We start from the raw sequence: 21286 nt of genomic DNA on the forward strand, positions 1-21286 counted from the left end.
TGGTGGGACTGTAAACTAGTTCAACCATTGTGGAAGTCAGTGTGGCGATTCCTCAGGGATCTAGAACTAGAAATACCATTTGACCCAGCCATCCCATTACTGGGTATATACCCACAGGAGTATAAATCATTCTGCTATAAAGACACATGCACACGTATGTTTATTGCGGCACTATTCACAATAGCAAAGACTTGGAACCAACCCCAATGTCCAACAACGATAGACTGGATTAAGAAAATGTGGCACATATACACCATGGAATACTATGCAGCCATAAAAAATGATGAGTTCGTGTCCTTTGTAGGGACATGGATGAAACTGGAAAACATCATTCTCAGTAAACTATCGCAAGGACAAAAAACCAAACACCGCATGTTCTCACTCATAGGTGGGAACTGAACAATGAGAACTCATGGACACAGGAAGGCGAACATCACATTCCGGGTACTGTTGTGGGGTGGGGGGTGGGGGGGCGGGGACAGCATTAGGAGATATACCTAATGCTAAATGATGAGCTAATGGGTGCAGGAAATCAACATGGCACATGGATACATATGTAACAAACCTGCACATTGTGCACATGTACCCTAAAACCTAAAGTATAATAAAAAAAAAATAAATAAAGTATAAGCTGACAGGACATTAAAATATTTTCATTGACAAATAACTTTTGACATTGTATCTGAAGATGCATAAAAACTGAGCAACTCAGTTATAACATAAAATTTTATTTCATCTTTTTATTTGAGAATAAAGGTACCTCAATGCAAAAAAAAAACAGAAACTGAATGATGAACACTTTTCCTTCTAGAAGTAATATTAAGCTATTACAATTAATTACTATTTATGAATTAAAAAATTTAGCTCCTTTAATCTCATTTCTAGTAATGTTTTTAATAATTAAAATTTAAAATATACTTATGTTGTGATCAACTATGAACTACTAATAATTAAATGGTAAATCCCTGAATTTTCTAAAAAACTAAGATCCTTGTGGTCCCTGGAAATTAAAAAGAAATTTTAATTTATACACATGTTTTTCTTGTAAAGAAATATGACAGTTGATCAAAAATACCTTCAAACAGGAAATATATGTTTACATAAAATTCTATAGTGTATATAGAATGGAAATATGAGCTCAAAAAGTAAACATTATGAAAACATTTCTTACTCTTAAAAGAGCATTTTCATATTAAAAAATGATAATAGGTATTAATATACTATGGATTTCATATGTAATAGTGATGTTAAAATGTCAATGTTTTATTATGCCAGAAATTAAATTGTAACTACTGACATTTAAAATGAAAAATTTTATATGTCCATTAAGAAATCTGTGAGGCAGTATATAATCAGTTTACATCCTATAAAATTTATATAACAGTACCTCTTAGGGTTGTTGTAAGAATTAAATTAATTAATACAGTAATGTACTTATTAGTAGGGTACCTGGTATGTAGTAAGTACTACGTAATTGTTAGCTATTTACACCTTAAAGAAGTCCTGAAAGGTGAACATCATAATTTTATAATTAAAATTTTTCCTCAATAAAAAAATTAGGGTCAGAAAAGCTTTTCTGAGATCACAGACAGAAAATATATTACTATTAGAGCAGACAAATTGGTATTAGGTGTCAGGTATAAAATCTGAGCTCTTTCCATTAAACTACACTCTATCTTCACGAACCCACATTTACCAGGCCCAATTTCAAACTGAGACCAGAATTTCTGCAGTTTTTTAAAATTTAAAGTGTTGGGAAATGCACATCTTGAAAAGGTCAATTATAAAGCAAATATCCTGGTCTTTAGATGATAAACTTATATATTTAAATATTAGGGAGATGAGCAAATATACACAGCATAAAAGGTAATTGGATTTTCTTTAAATATGACAAAACTCAAAATTGACAATCAAAGTATAGAATTAAATGACTATATACATGTATTTGAGAGAGCAAATATTTAATATAAACACTGAATATTTTTAAATCTATCTATCTATCTATCTATCTATCTATCTATCTATCTATCTATCTATCTATCTATCTATCTATCTATCTATCTATCTATCTATCTATCTATCTATCTATCTAATTTTTCCATCCTGAATAAAGTATCCTCAGGCTTCCTCTTATCTTTATTCTCCATGTTTGAAACTTCCTAAAATTATCAACTATATAAACAAAAAAAGGGATGCTCAGAAGGAACAAAGGATGTTTTCAATGAATTTTTTACTCTGATTACTAAGTTCAGACTATAGTTCCTTAACTGCAGAAGCTGCAAAAGGAAGTCTGCTATTAAAAAGATCTGACAACATTTTGAACTAATGATGGTGACTGCTGTACAATGCTTTTGCTCATTTTGTCAGCATATTATTCCCTAGAAGTCAAGGAAGTAACAAAAGCAAAGGCAGGACATAATTTTACAGTTTAACTGCTCAAAAGTCTCAAAAGTTAAATTTCCTTTTAAAGTTACACTCACTGGAGCTTTAATGGAAGTTTGCTTACTCCTAACTCCCCATGTTCCAGGCGAATAATGCAGCAGGGATCATCATCGTGTACGTGGGGGAGATTTTACATTTCAGCAGCAACTTTTGTTAAACACAAATTTGAGAAGGTTACTCTGCCTTCCAGAGGCAATTTTTTTGAGGAAATTTACATACTATTCAGTACTTCAAACTGAAAGAATTCATTTATTTTTATACTGAAGAGCAGCATGACAGATAAAATACTGTAAACCTGTGAGTATCTTTTTGGATAACATTTTACCTAGAAGGGCAAGTTGTCTTCTGTAACTCTGGTAATATAAGTCATCAAGGTTTAATGATTCTAGGTAAAAGTAAATAGCGTACACTTATGTTTATTAACCCTACTGTATTACTACTAACAAATGTCCAGCTTAAATATTTTACATATTCTATAGCTTAGCATGGCAAATATTTGGTAACAAGCATATCTGAATACATTATTCACGCAAGTTACACAGAACCCAGTTAGGGGCAAAACATAAAATCGTAGGCTATAGGCACCACGAATTATCACATACTCCATTATTATTTAATTAATTTGGAATTCACTTTTAATAACAGCACAAAGATTTACTCTGTTTTACAGAAATGACTGACGAGTATAGGAGTGCTATTGTTTATATTACAGATAAAAATCTAATCTTGACACTTATTAGCCATGAACCATACCTCATCTTACCTAATGAAAGATAATTTGTAAGCCTTTATGGAATATTCCTAAAATGCACAGCAAAGTAAAAAAACAAATCTATAAATGATAACTCATAGAAGAGAAGGAAAAAGAAAATGTAATGAAAACTGTATGACAGAAATATCTAATTTATGGTTGAATATACAAAGTACAATTACACTACGTTTAAGTATAATTTTTGAGGAAATGTTTTAAAAATCTGGAATGTATTTTTGAAGTTTACATTTTAACAGTTCTGGCTCTCTTAGGGAACACAATAAAAAGTGACTGGCATTACTATACATAAGATCTGATTTAATTTTTCCACCTACTCTTTTGCTTCTTAAATCTGATCTGAATCCATTACAGAGGAATAGCCTTAAGTTTCAGGGAATATGTACTTTTTAGTCACCTAAAAGCAAATTTCCTTGTTTATTAGAATTCAACTTCATTTTACCCTTTTTAAGTCACAGAAAATTTAAGAAAAGTTTTTGATTCTCGATTGCTGTGACATGTTCACTCAACTCATTAATATTCATGATTCTCATCTGATTTATAGATAAATCCATGCTTTTTCTATTTTCTTCTGCTTTTTGTCTTGTGGGCAATTCAAAGCAGACCCAGGTAACTAATAACAAAACTCAAAAGTTAGATCTGCATTTCTCTAACTTTGGTCAAAAACTTGATAGAAGTTCAAATCATCATTTAAACACTTATTTTTTGGATTATCTGTAGGTTATACTTGTCATTCTTATAGAATGGAGAAATCTGCTATATAATATGAATCTGTAAGTTACTCTGTATTTAAGGAACATTTACTTCTTTTTATGTAGTGCACCATACGCCTCAGTACTTAAACATTTAAGGAAGGTAAGATAAAAGAGAAGGAAATGGACTAAATTCAGGACTCACAAATGCGAAATCAGTGACATAAAAGACCTTCTTTTAAAGGCTATGGTATGAAAGAAAGTCACAGCAGAGTACCTGTACATCCTGCTTCATCTGCCTGAGCTTCAGGCCCCAGGATTTCTTGCCCTTCCTTTCCTGCTGAAATCAAAGAAGGAGAAATTAAAATAGATCTATAGTGTTCCTAATACAAATGAAAGACAAATGTTTAAAGTTTTGGACATCCCAATTACTCTGATCTGATCATTACACATTGTATACATGTATCAAAATATCACATGTACTCCCCAAATATATACAGCTATTATATATCAATAAAAGATTAAAAAAAGCAAATCCAGGTGTCACAAACATTTTAACTTCCAGAAATCTGAAAAGGAAACTTTCAGTACAGATTATATTTAATTTGGATTTTTTCCTTTTATGAATATGGTAATGTGTCCTTGAAAAGTAAAGCTGTTTAAAGAAATTAAGTGGACAGTCTTATCAAACTCACAAAGATATCTTAGTGAAGTAAAAGCAGTACAGATTTAGATATTCCGGAATTATATATATTTTAGGATTATAAGCAAACTGGAATTTTAGTACTATTTTGGGAAAAGAGCTCTACTTATAGATGGTAGAATTATATATTTTTATTTCTTCTCTAAAGCACAAATTCTATGTTCTAGGCACTGTGCTAGTAACTTACTTCTTTTAAGCTTTGTAACAACATATTTTATAAGTTAAAATACTTGAGGCTTGGAGAAGTTAAATAACTTGCCCAAAGACATGCAGCTATTAGGTAGTACAAATGAAATATAAATGCAGGTCTGATTGGCTCCAAAGCCCACTTTCCATCACACTGTTGCTCATTTAACTAGGGTACCAGAAAACTAGAAAGATGACTGGACCAAATGTTACTGTGCCCAAAGTAAACACCTAAGGCATTATGCTTTTTCTTTCACTTTATTCATTATTCTAATTACTGATATGTAGTAATCAACAATATAGTGCTACTAACAAATATTTTTAGATATCTGTCATCTTCCCTTGCTACCTCTACATTTACAGTGGGCTATCATACAGCATAGGTTCAGAATAAATATTTTGTATTATAAATAAATGCATACTTTTTGAACAAGCAAAAAGTATGTTTTATATTTTCAGGTACACTTTATTTATTATAATAGTGTATTAAGAACATGTGCATATATGAAAGGCATGAAGAAGTTAAAAACTGTTCTTTTTCTAACTAGTAGCAGAGTATATGTCATAATTATGATCAGAATACTTATACAGTCACACCGAAATACTGTAGTTATCTGCACCCTAATCAAATTGCACTGAATATGTTAGTCAAAAGTCTTGATTTAGATTTCTCTTAGGTTTGATTGTTAAATTGAGAAATAGAGCACTAATCAAGTAAAATCTTTGCATCACATTATAGCATGTATTTCTTTTAAGTGCCTTGGATTATCAGGTGGATTTATTCAGCAGATTTTCTTTACTCATTAACTTTCATACTAGTACTTAAAGATGATCATATAGGAAAAACAGTTAAAATATGCACAAACCTCTTAGATCAATGTAAAAAACACTTTTTTAAGTAGATGATGAGATTAACTTCTGCTTAAGTCTCATTTTACACTTTCCATCAGTAAAATGACAGTTTAAAAATTCTTGGTAAAGTGTTTACAAAGCTGTAGGATAAACACTAGTGTTTGCTAAGTGTCTGCAAACCTCTAGCACCCCCTTTTTCTCACTTCAATGTGTCTCCTTAAACTACAATAATAAACAGGATGCCAACTGGGTAATTATATGATGGTAATATAGTTACTGATTATTGTAAACCTATGTTCCTTATTCTTCTAAAATGAAAATCCAAACAGCCAGAGTTACTACCTGGTAAGATGGAATATGACATTGATATTAAAGGTTAAAATGACATTTTTGGACATTGCTAATTTTTCTACTTATAACTATTTTAGGAACTGCAATTTGATTAATTTGTTTCTTCATTTCTTCATCCCCCCTTGGGATAAATTCTAGGCTCTTTAGATGAGTATTTAACATACTTCAGAATCTGCTCCCAGGCCTATTTCCCACAATTTAAAAACTAGAAGTATATTTTTTTCCCTCATTATTGAGGCTGGAGTTTTGGTTGAACAACTAAGACCATGGTGCCTAATGAAAATAGACAACATCCTAATGTTGGCCTTTAGCACTGCAAAAAAATGCTGCCTCGGGATAGGCTCCTTTCTGCATCATCCGTGGACTAGCATGAGTGTGTCTGCAAACAGGCTGTGCTAAGTATTTTTCAAGCAGCAGTATCTCTCATGTGTTCTGATGTGTTCTGGATTTAGGAATTAAAACGGGAGTAAAGTAATAAAATCTACTTGTACATATTTTTTTCCTGTAAGACGTAATAATGTCAACAGATTGACTGGTTAACCTAAATGCAATTTTAAAAAGAACACTAGAATGCTCCTAAGGTTTTTGTTTTTCGTATAAATCCTAAAGCAAATATATAAGTGAGAAAAATGCCTGAGTAATAAGACTTTGTTTTTTCAAAATGAAAAATAATGGAAAAAGGTGGCCTAAAAAATGTCATGAAATACTACTCAGCAATAAAAAAGAACAAACTATTGATACAAGCAACAGCTCAGATGAATTTCCAAGGATTTATAGAGAATGAAAAAGCCAGTCTAAAAGGTTACATACTGTATGATTTCATTTATGTAACTTTCTTCAAATAACACAATTGTAAAGATGGAGATTAGTGGTTGCCAGGGGTAAGGAATGCCACAAGGTAGAGGGACAGGGGTGAACATGTAATGGGAAACGAGAGTCTGTTAGTGACAGAACTGCTCTGTATCTTGACTGTATCAATGTCAATATGCTTGTTGTGACATTATATTATGTTACCACTGGAGGAAACTGGTAAAGGGTACATAGGATTTTTCTGTATCTGTATTATTTGTGAATCTATTATTATGTCAAAATAAAAAGTTTAATTAAAAAATAAGTCAAAGGCAAATATTGCAAATTTAGACCAAAAGAGCTTATGGCTTGTTCTTTTTAGTCATAAGATGAAATTCCTAGTAAATAAAAACAAGGATGGAAAATGTGATTCATTCTAATAAAACTCCAGAAGACTTACTATCATTTGCAGGATAGCACAGTTTAAGCTGAAGGACTGATTATTTAGCATATGTGTTAAATTCAAAAACTTGTATTTTTTGAAATTCACACCCATGTGTCTCTAACCATTTCAAATATGTTCATGGGAATATCTTATTGCAACCTCTAAGAAGGCACAGTAAATGCTTAACTGAATCAGATTTCCCTTTCCTGGTTTGTCTACTCCTCTTTGACACACATTCACACATGCCATGCACATTTATACCTGTACAGATACTCCTTGACTTATGATGAGGTTAGATATTGATAAACCCCGTTATAAATGCAAAATATCATGTCAAAATGCATTTAATACACTGGTCCTACTGAACAACACAGTTCAGCCTAGTCTACCTTAATGCTCAGGACAATTACAGTATCCTACAGTTGGGCAAAGTCATCTAACATGAAGCCCATTTTATAATAAAGTATTAAAATCTCATATAATTTATTGAACACTATATTGAAAATGAGAAACGATTACACAGGTCCTTGGAATGTGGTTTCTATTGAATACATATTTCTTTCACACCACTGTAAAGTTGAAAAGTCTTAAGTCAATGTTGTAAGTTGGGGACCTTCTCTATACCTTTTCTGAAGTTGTTCCCTCTGCCTAGAAAGCCGTTACCCAGTCCAAATGAGTAACTTCCACAGATTTTTAAAAGGCCAATTCACATCTCTCTCATTCTGTAAGTCATCGCTGAGCCAGCTTTCTGCTATTCCTGCTAAGGGAAAACTATCAAAAAAGCGAATGCCAACAGATTCCTGAATTCAAACCTAAATGTGTTCAAACTTTAGAGATGAAATGTTTCACTGTATACTTTTCCTGATAGTTTCATTTTCCCACTCTTGTATCTTCCAATTTATAATATGTATGTGAATATTTGGGGTATAACTGTCTAGCAAAGTTAAAACAAATATAACTCACAACCTCCATGAATACCCATTAACTTAGATAATGATTAAAAATATATACCTGAGGTCAGATCCAGTTAAGATGGAGAATCCACAAACTGTTTATGTCTGCTACTGAATCTAGCTAATAAAACTTGAGGAGAATGAAGAGAACAGTTACTTAAAGACTCTAAAGGGTAAGTCACAGCAGGTGGACTGGAGAAGATGACATGACAAGAATTCAGAGTAGCACAGAGTGATTCCCCTTACCTTTTTCTTTCTTCTTCTTTTTTTAAAAGGTACCCCTGGCCTGGATTCAAGGGAGCTTAAAACCTGAAAGTGGGCCCTGGGGCATAGCAGTGAAGGCTCTAGGAGAATCCTTCTAGTTTAGGCTCAAGGAGCAGGAAAAGGCTTAAAGAAGAGAAAAATTGCCCTTTTCTCCCTTATTCTCTTGCATCCTAGCCTTCAAGGTAGTAGCAGAGATAATGATAACTGCAAGAATTTAAAACTTTGAGGGAGGGAAAACTTCCTCTCCAGTAGGAGGAGCTGTGGCCCTAAGAGTATAATATAAACTCCACTGAGCTCTTTCTCTCTCTGTCTTCTTTCAGCTCTTCTACAGGCATAGATTCAGGAAGTATGTGGCAAAGTAGGGTAAATAAAGTCCCAGAGTTTTGGCTAGAGGACTGAAAAGCAGAGTCTCCAGGAACTCAAAGTACTGAGATCATGAAAGAGAGGGCTCAAGAAAGTGACTTCATAAGGCTGTTTATGAACTCTTGGGTTTATGCTCAAACTTCTCATGTGTGAATCTGATCACAGACTGTGAGAAACTAAGTATAGACAGACAATTACCCATGTTCTAGATTGGACCCTGGGGGGTACATGAAGGACAGATCTGAACAGCATTTCAAAGGCTTTGAACCAGTTGTGGAACCACAACCTATATACTGGCTGGAGACTGCATCCCAAATACAACTGGATAAATTGCCTGTTAAGCAAAAAATATCAAAATTCTCAATAGGATTTAAATAAGATGAAGTATTAGTCTTATTTAACTTATTAATCTCATAACATAATACTTGAAATATCCAGGATATAATCTCAAATTACTTGGCATGTGAAGAATCAGAAAAAGTCTCAAGTCACATAGGAAATGATGATCAAAAAATGGCAACATTGGGGAAAAAAAAGATGTTAGAATTATTAAACTAAGACATTAAGACAACTATTATAAAAATGCTCCAAGAAGTAAGGGTAAACACTGTTGAAAAGAATGGAAAGATAGAATGTCTCAGCAAATGGAAGATATTTAAATAAAAACTAAAAGAAAATTTTAGAACTAAACATACAGTAACCAAAGTTTAAAAATCACTGGATGGGCTTAATAGTAAAATGGAGATGACAGAGCAAAGACTGGTGAACTTGACAGTACATCAATGGAAACTATCCATTTTGAACAAGACAGAGTAAAAATATTTATTAAAAAATAAAGAGTCTCAGGATATGCAGGACAATAATAAAATATCTAACTTTCATGTCACTGGAGTCCCAGAAGGAAAAGAAAGCTGTAGTGCAGAAAAAAACTAAATAATGTTTAAAAATTTCCCAAATTTAGTGAAAGACATAAACCAACAGATTTAAGAACTGAACCTCAAATAGTAACCTCCTAACCCCCCAAATCTAGGCTCAAATCCATTAATCAAACACTAGGCTCAAATCCATCAATCAAACCAGTTTAAAAAAATACTAAAAAGAGTCAGAGGAAATAATATATAATTATAGGGGATCAATGATTTAAAAGACTACAGATTTATAATCAGAAATCATAGATTCCATAAGAAAGTGGAACATGTTTAAAACAAAAAATATCTGTCAGTTCAAAATTCTAAATTCAATGAGAATATCCTTTAAAAAATGAAGGTAAAATAAAGACATTCTCAGATAAAAAGTACAGTTCATTGCTGGCAGATCTGTTCTAAAAGAATTACTAAAGGAAGACTGTCATAAAGAAGGTGAAATGAGGGACACTAGGAATGTCGGGAATAAAAGAAGAAGAGAAATGATGTAGTACATATAAAAACTAAAATAAAGGAGGGAGAATAAGAAGACTTACAGGAAAGATTTATACAATCCACTTGGCACGGTAAAAGATTGATTCTAAATAGACTGTGAAAAGGATGTACATTCTAATCCACAGAGCAACCACTAAAAGAAATCTATACAAAGATACATAGTCAAAACTAAAATAAATTAAAATGGAATACTAAAAAATATTCAAATGATCCAAAACAAGGCAGAAAAAGAGGACCAGAAGAGTGAAAATACAGAGAGAAAAACAAAAAACAAATAATAAAATGATAAACCCAAATCCAAACATCAAACATTTTATGAAATATAAATGGCCTAAACAAACCAATTAAGGGCAGAGATTATCAGAATAGACCAAAAATAATAAAAACAATCTCCATTAATATCCTATCTACAAAAATTACTTCAATTATAATGACATAGTTTAAAAGTAAAAGGATAAAAAACTGTATCATGAAAAATTATATCATTAACCAGAAGAAAGCTAGCGTGATTACAGTAATATCAAAGTAGACTTCAGTGATAAGAAAATTATCAGAGATCAAGAAAAACATTGCATAATGATAAGAGGGTCAATTTGCCAAGAAAACAGAGCGATCTTAAATGTGTATGCCTTTAACAACAGAGCTTTAAAATAAGCAAAGCAAAAATGAACAGAACAAAAAGTAGAGACAAATCTACAATATTCTTGCAGACTTCTAATACTCCTCTTGCATTAACTGACAGAACAAGTAGACAAAAAATTAGCAAGGATATAGAAGAACAAGGCAACATTAACAACTAGATCCAAATAACATTTACAGAACACTCACTCCAATGACAGAATTCACATTCTTTTCAAATGTACACAAAATATTCATGTAGACATACCACTTCCAAGATCATAAAACAAAACAAATTTTAAAGGATTGAAATTCTATAAAGTATGTTCTATGATCATAATGACCAGATGTCAATAGGAAAAGGAAAAGAAAATCTCCAAACATTGGAAATTAATAAACCGATTTAGAGAGAATCTATGGATCAAAAAGGGAAATAAAAAACACATCAAAATTTGTGGAATGTCCCTAAAACAGTGTATAGAGGGGAATTTATAGCATTAAATGCTTGTGCTCACGCCTGTAATCCCAGCACTTTGGGAGGCCAAGGCGGATGGATCATGAGGTCAGGAAATCGAGACCATCCTGGCTAACATGGTGAAACCCCGTCTCTACTACAAAATACAAAAAAAATTAGCCAGGCATGGTGGTGGGCACCTGTAGTCCCAGCTACTTGGGAGGCTGAGGCAGGAGAATGGTGTGAACCCAGGAGGCGGAGCTTGCAGTGAGCCGAGTTCACGCCACTGCACTCCAGCCTGGGCGACAGAGCGAGACTCTGTCTCAAAAAAAAAATAAAAAAAAAATAAATAAATAAAAGAAGGTCTCAGATCAAAATTCTGAATTGTGTATTAAAAGAACAGTAAACGAGGAGCAAAATAAACCCAAACCAAGCAGAAAGAAGTAATAAAAATCAGAAAGCAATAAAATTAAGAAGAAAAACAAAACAGTGAGACAAAAAGCTGGTTCTTTGTAAAGATCAATGCAACGGACAAAGCTTTAGTAGGATTGGTAAGCAAAAACAGAAGCCACAAATTGCTACTATCAGGAATGAAAAGAGGATACCACTGTAGAACCAGCAGATATTAGAAGGGTATAAAGGAATGCTCTGAACAATTGTGTAAACATAAACCTAAAGAAGTGAAATAAGTAAATTCCTTGAAAATCAGACACTAAACACATCCAAGATGAATACAAAACCTGAATATTCCTGTAAATATTTTAAAATTGAATTTAAAAAACCTTCCTCCCAAGCAAAACAAAACTCCAGGCCCAACTTGTTTCACTTGCAAATTTTATCAGATATTTAAAGAAGAAATAACACCAATTTAAATATTTTTTTTTAAGGCCAGGATTACTCTAATACCAAAACCATAGGACAACAGTACAAAGAAAATAAAAGAAAAAGAAAAAAATTATAGACTAACATCCCTTATAACATTGACACAAAAATCTTCAACAAAATATTAGCAATATACAAAAAGAAAATGATCAAGTGAGGCTTTTCAGAGAATAAAGCCTGATTTAATATTTGAAATTGACTAGTGCATTCCTCCATATTCACAGATTAAAGAAGTAAAACCGTATGATCATTTCAATTGATGCAGAAAAAGCATTTGAAAAAAAGCAACATTTATTCATGATGAAAACTTACAGCGAACCAGGAATAGAAGGGAAGTTACTCAATTTGATAAAGCGTATCTACAAGAAACCTACAGTTAACATTATACTTAAAGGAGAAAGACTATGCTTTCTCCTCAAGATTAAGAAAAAGCCAAGAATGTCCATTATCACCACTCTTGATGTCTTGCAATAAGTCAATAAAAGAATTATAGGCATACGCATTAGAAAGGAAGAAATAAAAATGTCCCTATTTGCAGAAAACAAGACTGTCTACATAGGCAATGAACTGGAAACCAAATTAAAAGAAAAAAACTTCAAGCCATTCACAGTTCTTACCTCCAAAAAAGAAATACGTAGGTGTAAATTTAACAAACTATGTACATGATCTGTATTCTGAAATTATGAAACACTGACGTAAGAAAAAGAAAACCCAAATAAATGTAAACATGCACCATGTTCATTAATTGGAAGACTCCTCAACATTTTAAGGAAGATGTCAGTTCTCTCCAAATTGATCTGCATATTTAACACAAATCAAATCAAAATTTCAGCATGATTATTTTTTAATATAAATAAGATTGTCTAAAATTTATATGAAAAGGCAAAGGAACTATAATAGCCAAAATGATTTTGAAAAATAAAATTAGAGAAATAATATCCTCCAATTTTAAGACTTACTATCAAGCTACAGTAATCAGGATTACGTGGTATTGGCAAAAGGATGGATGTACAGATCAACAGAACAGAACAAAGTCCAGAAACTGATCCACATAAATACAGACAATTAATTTCTGACAAAAATGCAAAATATATTCAATAGAGAAAGAATAGTCATTTCAACAAGCAGTATTGGAACAATTGGACATCCATTTTGAAGAAATGAAACTTCACCTCAATCTAACATCTTACAAAAAAAATTAGGTCAAAATAGAACAAGCCCTAATAAAAAGGTGAAGAAAACAAAGAGAAAATCCTGATGATCTGGAGTTAAGCAGAGTTCTTGCACATGACACCAAGCATGATGAAAATCATGATCCATAAAAAGAAAAAGTGATAAACTAAATCTCAATTAAAACTTTTGTTCTGTGAAAGACAAGGATAAGAGAATGAAAAGACAAGCTACAGTAGTCTTTACTACAACTCTAAAGAACTCTCAAAATTTAATAAAATAAGTAACTCAACTAGAAAATACATGTATACATATGTAACAAACCTGCACATTGTGAACATGCACCCTAGAACTTAAAGTATAATGAAAAAAAGAAGAAAAACACTACAGAAAAAAAAGAAAAGAAAATACACAAAAGGTGTTAAGCAGACACTTCACTGAAGAGGACATAGTGTAACAAACACATGATAAAATGTTTAACTTCATTAGCCATTAGGGAAATGCAAATGAAAACCAAACCTATTATGAAAACACACCTATTAGAACGGCTAAAGTAAAAAATATCTGATAAAATAAAATGCCTGTGGCCATGTAGAGAAAGTGGACCATCTCTTATTTATTACTGGTGGGATGGTACAACCACTCTGGAAAAGTTTGGCAGTTTCTTGAAACATTAAACATATATAACATATTATGCAACAATCACACTTCTAAATATTTACCCTAGAGAAATGAAAACTTAACTTCACCCCCCAAAACCTGGATACTAATGTTTATAGCAACTTTACTCATAATCTCTGTAAATTGGAAACAACCCAAATGTCCTTCCACTAGTGAATGGATAAACTGTGGCACACCCATACAATGAAATACTACTCATTAATAAAAAGGATCAAACTATTGATACATGCAACAACTTGAATACATCTGAGCGAAATAGAAATGTTTCATATTGCATGCTGAGTGAAACAGATTATGTTCCATGTTGTATGATTTCATTTTTATAACATTCTCAAGAAGAGAAAATGATAGCAAAAGATCACGGTTGCCAGAGTTTGTGGTGGAATGAAAATGTGACTAAAAAGGGGTAGCATGATAGTGCTCTGATGATAGAACTGTTCTGTGCCCTGATTGTCATGGTTGCTACATGAATACACTTATGTGTGTGTGTGTTTGTGTGTGTGTATTAAAGCTCAAATAAATATCAAGTCAATTTTATAGTATGTTAATTAAAAAAATATTTCCTGAGATCTTAACACTCAGAAAAAAAAAGAAACTTACTTTTCTAGTTCTAGGTGCTAATTCTGTAAGTAGAAATCCAGAAGAATAGCAGTGTTTACAGATTTTTAAAACTATTTTAATGTTTTGGTCTCAGTTATTTGAAAGACTAACTGATATAATACACAATAATGTTTTTCTATTTAATCAATCCACAAGTAGTACAGAAATCAGATCCAGAAATCTTATGAGTAGTTTTATTTTAGGAATAAAAAGAAATGAGGCAGTGGATAAGGGCAAAAGCTTTAGAGTCAATTATTCCTAGGTGAAGACATTGGCTCTACTGGGTCTGTGAGTAGACTCTGGGGAGTGATACAACTCAGTTAGTCCTTAGTTTCCACATGTATACGACTAGAGCATTACATCATAGGACTGTTGTGAATATTGAACTCTCGTTTAGCCCAATGCCTAGCAGAGTGCAAATGGCCATTATTAGGGATTCTATAAATATACAAATTGTTTTGAGACTCTTAAAATTATCTTTATTACATGTAGAATTTGAAGATCATCTTGTCCAAAACATTTTCACCTCAAATTAATTCATTAAATTTTAAGAGCAGGGTATAAATGGATTGACAATTATAGGAATGATTTAATTAATTAACTAATCCATCCATCCAATTCAGTATTTGAGGACCCATGAGCCAGAAATTCTGTAGATGTTGACATACAAAATTGGAAAAACCACTAACATCAAAGAACAAAGGTTGGGGGAGAGAGAGACAGAGAATTATAACATCATTGCAAGTGCTGCAACAGAGGTGTATATCATTGGATTACATGATAACCTAATTACCATATTTTTTTTTCTAAGCTGTTCTGAAGGAACTTATTTAACAAACAGTGACATATTCTTATACAACAGTGATAATGAGTAAAATAATCTAAGGAAATAACATTCAATTTCAGTCATCCGTGTACCCTCATTATCATTCCTTTTCTCTCAGCCAGCAAGAAAAAAATATTCATTTACCAAAAAAACAGAAAATAACCAGCCCATATACAGTACAGGCTTGCTAAACATTTTGACCCTAATTAGTTAAGTAAAATATCCAAAGTTCTGAATCATCTGAGTGACTTATGATAGTACAGAAGTTAATGGCATAGTTTATAGACTCAGACCACCTGGTTGAAATTACAGATGATACTATCAGTGACTCTGGTAAATTACCTAATGTCTTTTGTACTTATTTTTTCTCATCTATAAAATGGGGCTAAGTAACCTGCCTCATTACAGTATTGCAAGGATTAGACTAATATATAAAACACAATTTAGAACATTACTTGACACAAACTGCTCAGTAAAGTTAGTTATGATTATTAATATTAGCCAGTGGTTTATGAATTTCTGTGATTTTTTTTTACATTGTGGTCTGCAGAATAAGGGATCCACAAAGATGTCCACATCTTAGTACTCTGACTCTGTGACTATATTACTTTAAATGGTGAAATGGACTTTGCAGATGTGATTAAAATTATGGACCTCAAGGTGGGGAGATTATCCTGGATTATTTGGGTGGGCCAGTTAATCACATGAGCTCTTAAAAGTGAAAGAGAGGGAGGCAGGAGTGGAGACACGATATGAAAGAAACTTGATCTGTTTTCCTGGCTTTAAAGTTAGAGAAAAGAAGTCACAAGCCAAGGAATGCAGGTAACTTCTAGAAGCTGGGAATGGCCTTCAGCCAGCAAGGAAATGGGGTCCTTGTATGACCAAAAGGATCTGACCACGCCACCATCTGAGGAAGAAAATCAATCTTCCCCATGAACTTACAGAAAGGAATACAACACTTAGATTTTAGCCTAGTGAGACCTGGGATGGACTCACAACCCACAGAGCCGAAAGAAAATAAATTGGTGTCGTTTAAATCGTAAGTGTGTTGTCATTTGTTATGGCAGCAACAGAAAACCAATACAGGTGGTTAAATATTTATAGAACAGAGAGAAAAATGAAGATAACAGCAATCTGCCAGCTAGCTACACATAAGATTGCTCTGTAGAGGTCAATATTGTTTTCTTTTTGCTGTTTTAGTTTCATCAGATACTATGAATCTGAAAATCACCAGTAATGTAGTAATTACTGGATTCTAGCCTTATTGGAGGCCATGGGAAAGTAAAAAGAATACATGATATGGTAACCTCTCTTAAGATGTTTCTATATGGATGGGCATTGATACTGACAGAATTAACTCTGCACTGCTCTATTATATGTATGGATGTCATATTTAATGTATATGTATTTTTCTGTTGGACCTATAAGAAAACAAGAATAGCATGCTTTGGAATCAAATAGACCTGGGTTTGAATCTTGGCTTTCCATTACTTAACGTACCATCTTGGCAAGATATTTAAACTTTCTGAGCCTCATTTTCCTTATTTTTAAAAAGGGGCCAACATCTATCTCACAGAGCTATTCTAAGTATGAAAATAAATAATATTTGGGAAAGCAATTAGCATTAGGTCTGTACAGGTACACTCAGTATTATTTTTCTTACCAAATATGTGAAATGTGGGATTGCCACTGATTGTTAATTTATTGTGTCAGCCTTCCCAGTCCTCCAGTGTTTTAGAGAAGAGGCATATTCTCTCAAACCCCAACCAGGCCTGAACAGAAAAGCCTAATGAAAGCAGAATTAGCCTGATTTATCCTTGCCCCCGAAGTTCAAGGTATTGCAACCAGGTCTGAAATGGGCGGAAGTAAGCTGGCACTCTGCAACATGGAGGCAGATCAGGAAAAGTATAAAAAACTTTCCTTTGGGGCAAGATATCTGACATTCTATTAGGCTAAGGAATGGGACAAGAGTCAGAGATCTAGGAATGATCCTCTGACCTACCATGCATTTTGTAAGCTGAATTATTACTATATTCCAATATTTTTCCTTTTGTTTTATTACTGCTTATTAAAATATGTTTGAAAATTCCAACTTTTTTCAGATAATATATACTAACAAAGCCCAAGGAAAGGGTTTTGCTTCATTTTGATCAGAAATTTTCAAAGTATCTCAATTTGAAAAATTTCAGACTTACAGAAAAGCTGTAAAAAATTAGAGTTCTTGTATACCCTTTAACCAGTATCCCCTAAAGAGAACATGACATAATCACAGCAGTGTTATGAAAGATATAAAATTAACATTATACAATGCTATTAACTTATCTAGGGACCTTATTTGCCCTTTTCCAGTTTCCCCACTAATAATCTCTTTTTTTTTCCTGGCCCAGGAGCCAATTTAGTATGCTACATTGTATCATGTGTCCATAACCTCCTGTAACCTCTACCAAAATTTGATAATCCAATCTGTTTGTCTTTGACAAGTTGCTTCTGTCTTTATTTGTATTTTATGACCTTGACATTGACACTTTTGAAGAGTACTGGGCACTTATTTTGTCGTATGCCCCTCAACTTGGATTTCTCTGATGTTTTCTAATTATTAGATTGAGGTGATGCATTTTGAGCAAAAATACGACTAAAGCAATAGGTGTCCTTGTCAATATACCACACTAGTGGCACATGTATGTCACTATGTCTTATTGCTGGTGATATTATCATCTGTAATTGATCATCTGGTTAAGGTGATGCCTGCCAGGTTTTTTTTTTCCACACCAGTTATGATGTTTCTCTCAGCAATTATTAATTATCTTCTGGGAAAATACTTCAAAATTATGCAAAAAATCTTTTTTCTCGTTACACTTTCACCCACTTATTTTAATATCCATTGATGGTTCTTTTAAGCAATTATTACCATGATATTTGCCTAATGGTGAGTCTCCATTTCCATATTTACTTATTAATTTATAATTGGATTTCTACTATAAGGAAGACCTGTCCTTTCTCTCCCAGGTGTTTAAGTATTTATATCAATACAGATGGATAGATATTTCTTTTATTTTTTGGATTATAATAATGCTATCATTATTTATTTTTCTGCTAAAATTTTTCCAGAATTGGCTATTGGGAACTCCTTCAAGTTGGCTCCTGTGTTTTTTTGACATGCTCTCATCATTCATTCATTTAGTCATTCATTTTTTGAGATGGAGTCTTGCTAAGTTGCCCAGGTTGGTCTCAAACTCTTGGTCTCAAGCAATCCTCCTGCCTCAGCCTCCCGAGTAGTTGGGATTACAAAGCCTCCTGAGTAGCAGGGATTGCAGGTGCATGCCACTGCACCTGTAATTTATTTATTTTTTTACTTATTTATGTGTACTTACTATTCCAGGCTCATCTTCCATTTTCCCTGCCCTAGATATAGAATCAGCCATTTCTCCAAGGAGGCCTAGTACCTTCTACTGGAGAATGGTATTTGAATCCTAGATCTGGGTATAATCTATGTTCACTACTACTGGGTGTCACTGCTTTCATGTCTTGTTAGTAGGCAGGGTTTGGAAATATATGTATGTACACTAACATATCCCATCGATATTTTCATATTTATCTGTTTTTATATATATTCAGAACTGTAAGTTCATACTGATACCTCCAATTCCAACTGAACACCATAGCCCTGAACACACTAGCCTTTTATCTTACAGTGAGAAACCTGGGTCTTATTATCTTAAACATATTTACTTACTTGTTATATCCAGTATACACTTAAATAGTTTCAGAACAACCCAAATCTCTATGACAAATTTAATAACTGCAAGGAGAATGGAAACAGGGTAGTAGGCATAGGGGGAGGAGTGACACTTCCCTGAGCACACCTTTTTGTAGAGCTTATTTAAATAACTATGGCAATGTTTCCTATTCCCCTCAAAAATAAATAATTTAAATCATCCAGCAGATAGGGAGAATGAAAAATACAATACCAACAGTAATAAAACTATTATGAATGAGGTATGGAAAACAAGAAATTACCTAAGTAACTTTGGAAAATATTTTAAATGACTACCTATTATAAGTCTAATGACCAAAAGACCTATACACACTGTAGTCTAGATAGCAAATTTGTTTGACTGGTTTTTTAAAGAGGACAGAATGTACACCAAGGTTCAACATTGTAGGGAAAGCCTACACTCCTTCATTAGTGCCACCTCTGAATACTCAGATACCCAGAAATACTTAAATATTCATACAGTACATTTAGTGCAAATGGAAGTGTTCCCTTATAAGTAGAGCTAAAAAATAAAACAACACTCAGGGGTCATCTGGCCCATTGCTTTCATTTTACATATGTACAAGTGGAACTCAAGAGACGGTACAGCAAAGACTAGAAGCCATGTGCTCAACCTTTTCTAAATCATACACCACCTCTGGTTGAAAATGATTCCAAAGAGTAGGTTCAACTCAATCTTGAAGGATGAATACAATTTGCTTCAAGGCTTAGATAGTGACTGATACATTCTTTACATGTATTGCTTATAGTATTTTATTATAATTTATGCCCAAGAAAGCATTATTACTATGTGCTATATGATCAGAGTTTTAAACATTTTTAACATAAAGAAGTTTAATTGTCTTGGCAGTTTTGTAAACATGTAAATTTCTAGAGAGCTTTAAAAACTACATGTGAGAAAAATGTTTTTAAATCACTGTTAATGGGACAGTTTTAAAACTCATCAATTGCAAAATATTAAGAAATAGCTAACATGTTAAACAATATTTCACATTATCAGATTAGTTTTATACATGTTTTAAAAACTGAAAGCATAAGGAAGCCTTTAAGACAGGTGTTTCAAAAGTTATACTTAAAAAGTTTAACTGACACAAGCATGAGAATTTTTGGCTGAACCACAAGATCTTGTAAGATTAATACAGACATGTTGGAACATTGCCAACTTACACTTTCTTCTCTACAGAGAATAAAGTTGATAGTATTTTAAGTCAATAGCACTTAGTGTATAAATTTTATTTTTAATAACAAATATGTCCTAGTTTAATATTTACAATAAAATACTCCTTTTTCCATATAATTCTTCTTTTAAGAACTTAATCCTAATTTGGAGTTTCATTCACAGATAATAGCTTTTTAAAGGTACTTACTACATACTTACAATTTCAATAGCATATTATATTTCCCAATATAATTTAGATCTTTGACATTATGTTACAGATCTGTGAATATCAGAATATTAATGTGTTATGTCACATTTTTTATCTGCATAGGTTAAACCATTCTTGCATCCCAGGAGTAAGTCCCAGTTGATCATGGTGTATGATATTTTAAATTTCCTACTGAATTCAATTTGCTATTATCTTTTTGAGGATTTTTGCATTTACCTTCACCAGAGACACTGGCCTATAATTTTCTTGTGTTCTTATTTGAATTTGATATCATAACAATGCTGGTCTTACAGAATGAGTTTGGCAGTATTCCTTTATCTTCAAATTTCTAGAAGAATTTGAGAAGAACTGATTCTACAAGTTGATCACTTGTCATTAATTCTTCCTTAAATGATTAGTACAATTAACCAATGAAGCCATCTCATCTTGACTTTTCTTTGTTGGGAGATTTTTGATTACAGCTTCAATCTCCTTCCTTGGTCTGTTAATATTTTCTGTTTCTTCATGGTATATCTTGGTAGGTTGTACGTTTCTATTCATTTATCCATTTCTTCAGGATTATCCAATTTGTTAGTGTATAACTGTTCATAATAGTCTCCTATCATTCTCTGTCTTTGTTTAGTATCAGTTGTAGTGTACTCTTTTCCTTTTAAATATCTTTTTTT

The 21286-nt window shown here is 32.7% G+C and overlaps 1 protein-coding gene across 10 annotated transcripts in view; it reads right to left on the reverse strand.

Moving 5' to 3' along the window:
* Positions 1-21286, reverse strand: part of ZEB1 (zinc finger E-box binding homeobox 1) — a 210379-nt gene that overhangs the window by 37563 nt on the left and 151530 nt on the right. For 5 of the 10 annotated variants that reach the window (XM_032144061.2, XM_032144034.2, XM_032144086.2 and 2 more), the window contains exon 3: positions 4181-4243. In XM_032144061.2, coding sequence (XP_031999952.1) covers positions 4181-4243 — 63 coding nt within the window. The remainder of the gene's footprint in view (positions 1-4180; positions 4244-21286) is intronic. The other 5 variants (XM_032144043.2, XM_032144224.2, XM_032144092.2 and 2 more) reach the window with 1 other exon arrangement.

This window comes from Hylobates moloch, unplaced genomic scaffold, assembly GCF_009828535.3.
Source record: "Hylobates moloch isolate HMO894 unplaced genomic scaffold, HMol_V3 SCAFFOLD_3, whole genome shotgun sequence".
NCBI lineage: Eukaryota > Metazoa > Chordata > Mammalia > Primates > Hylobatidae > Hylobates > Hylobates moloch.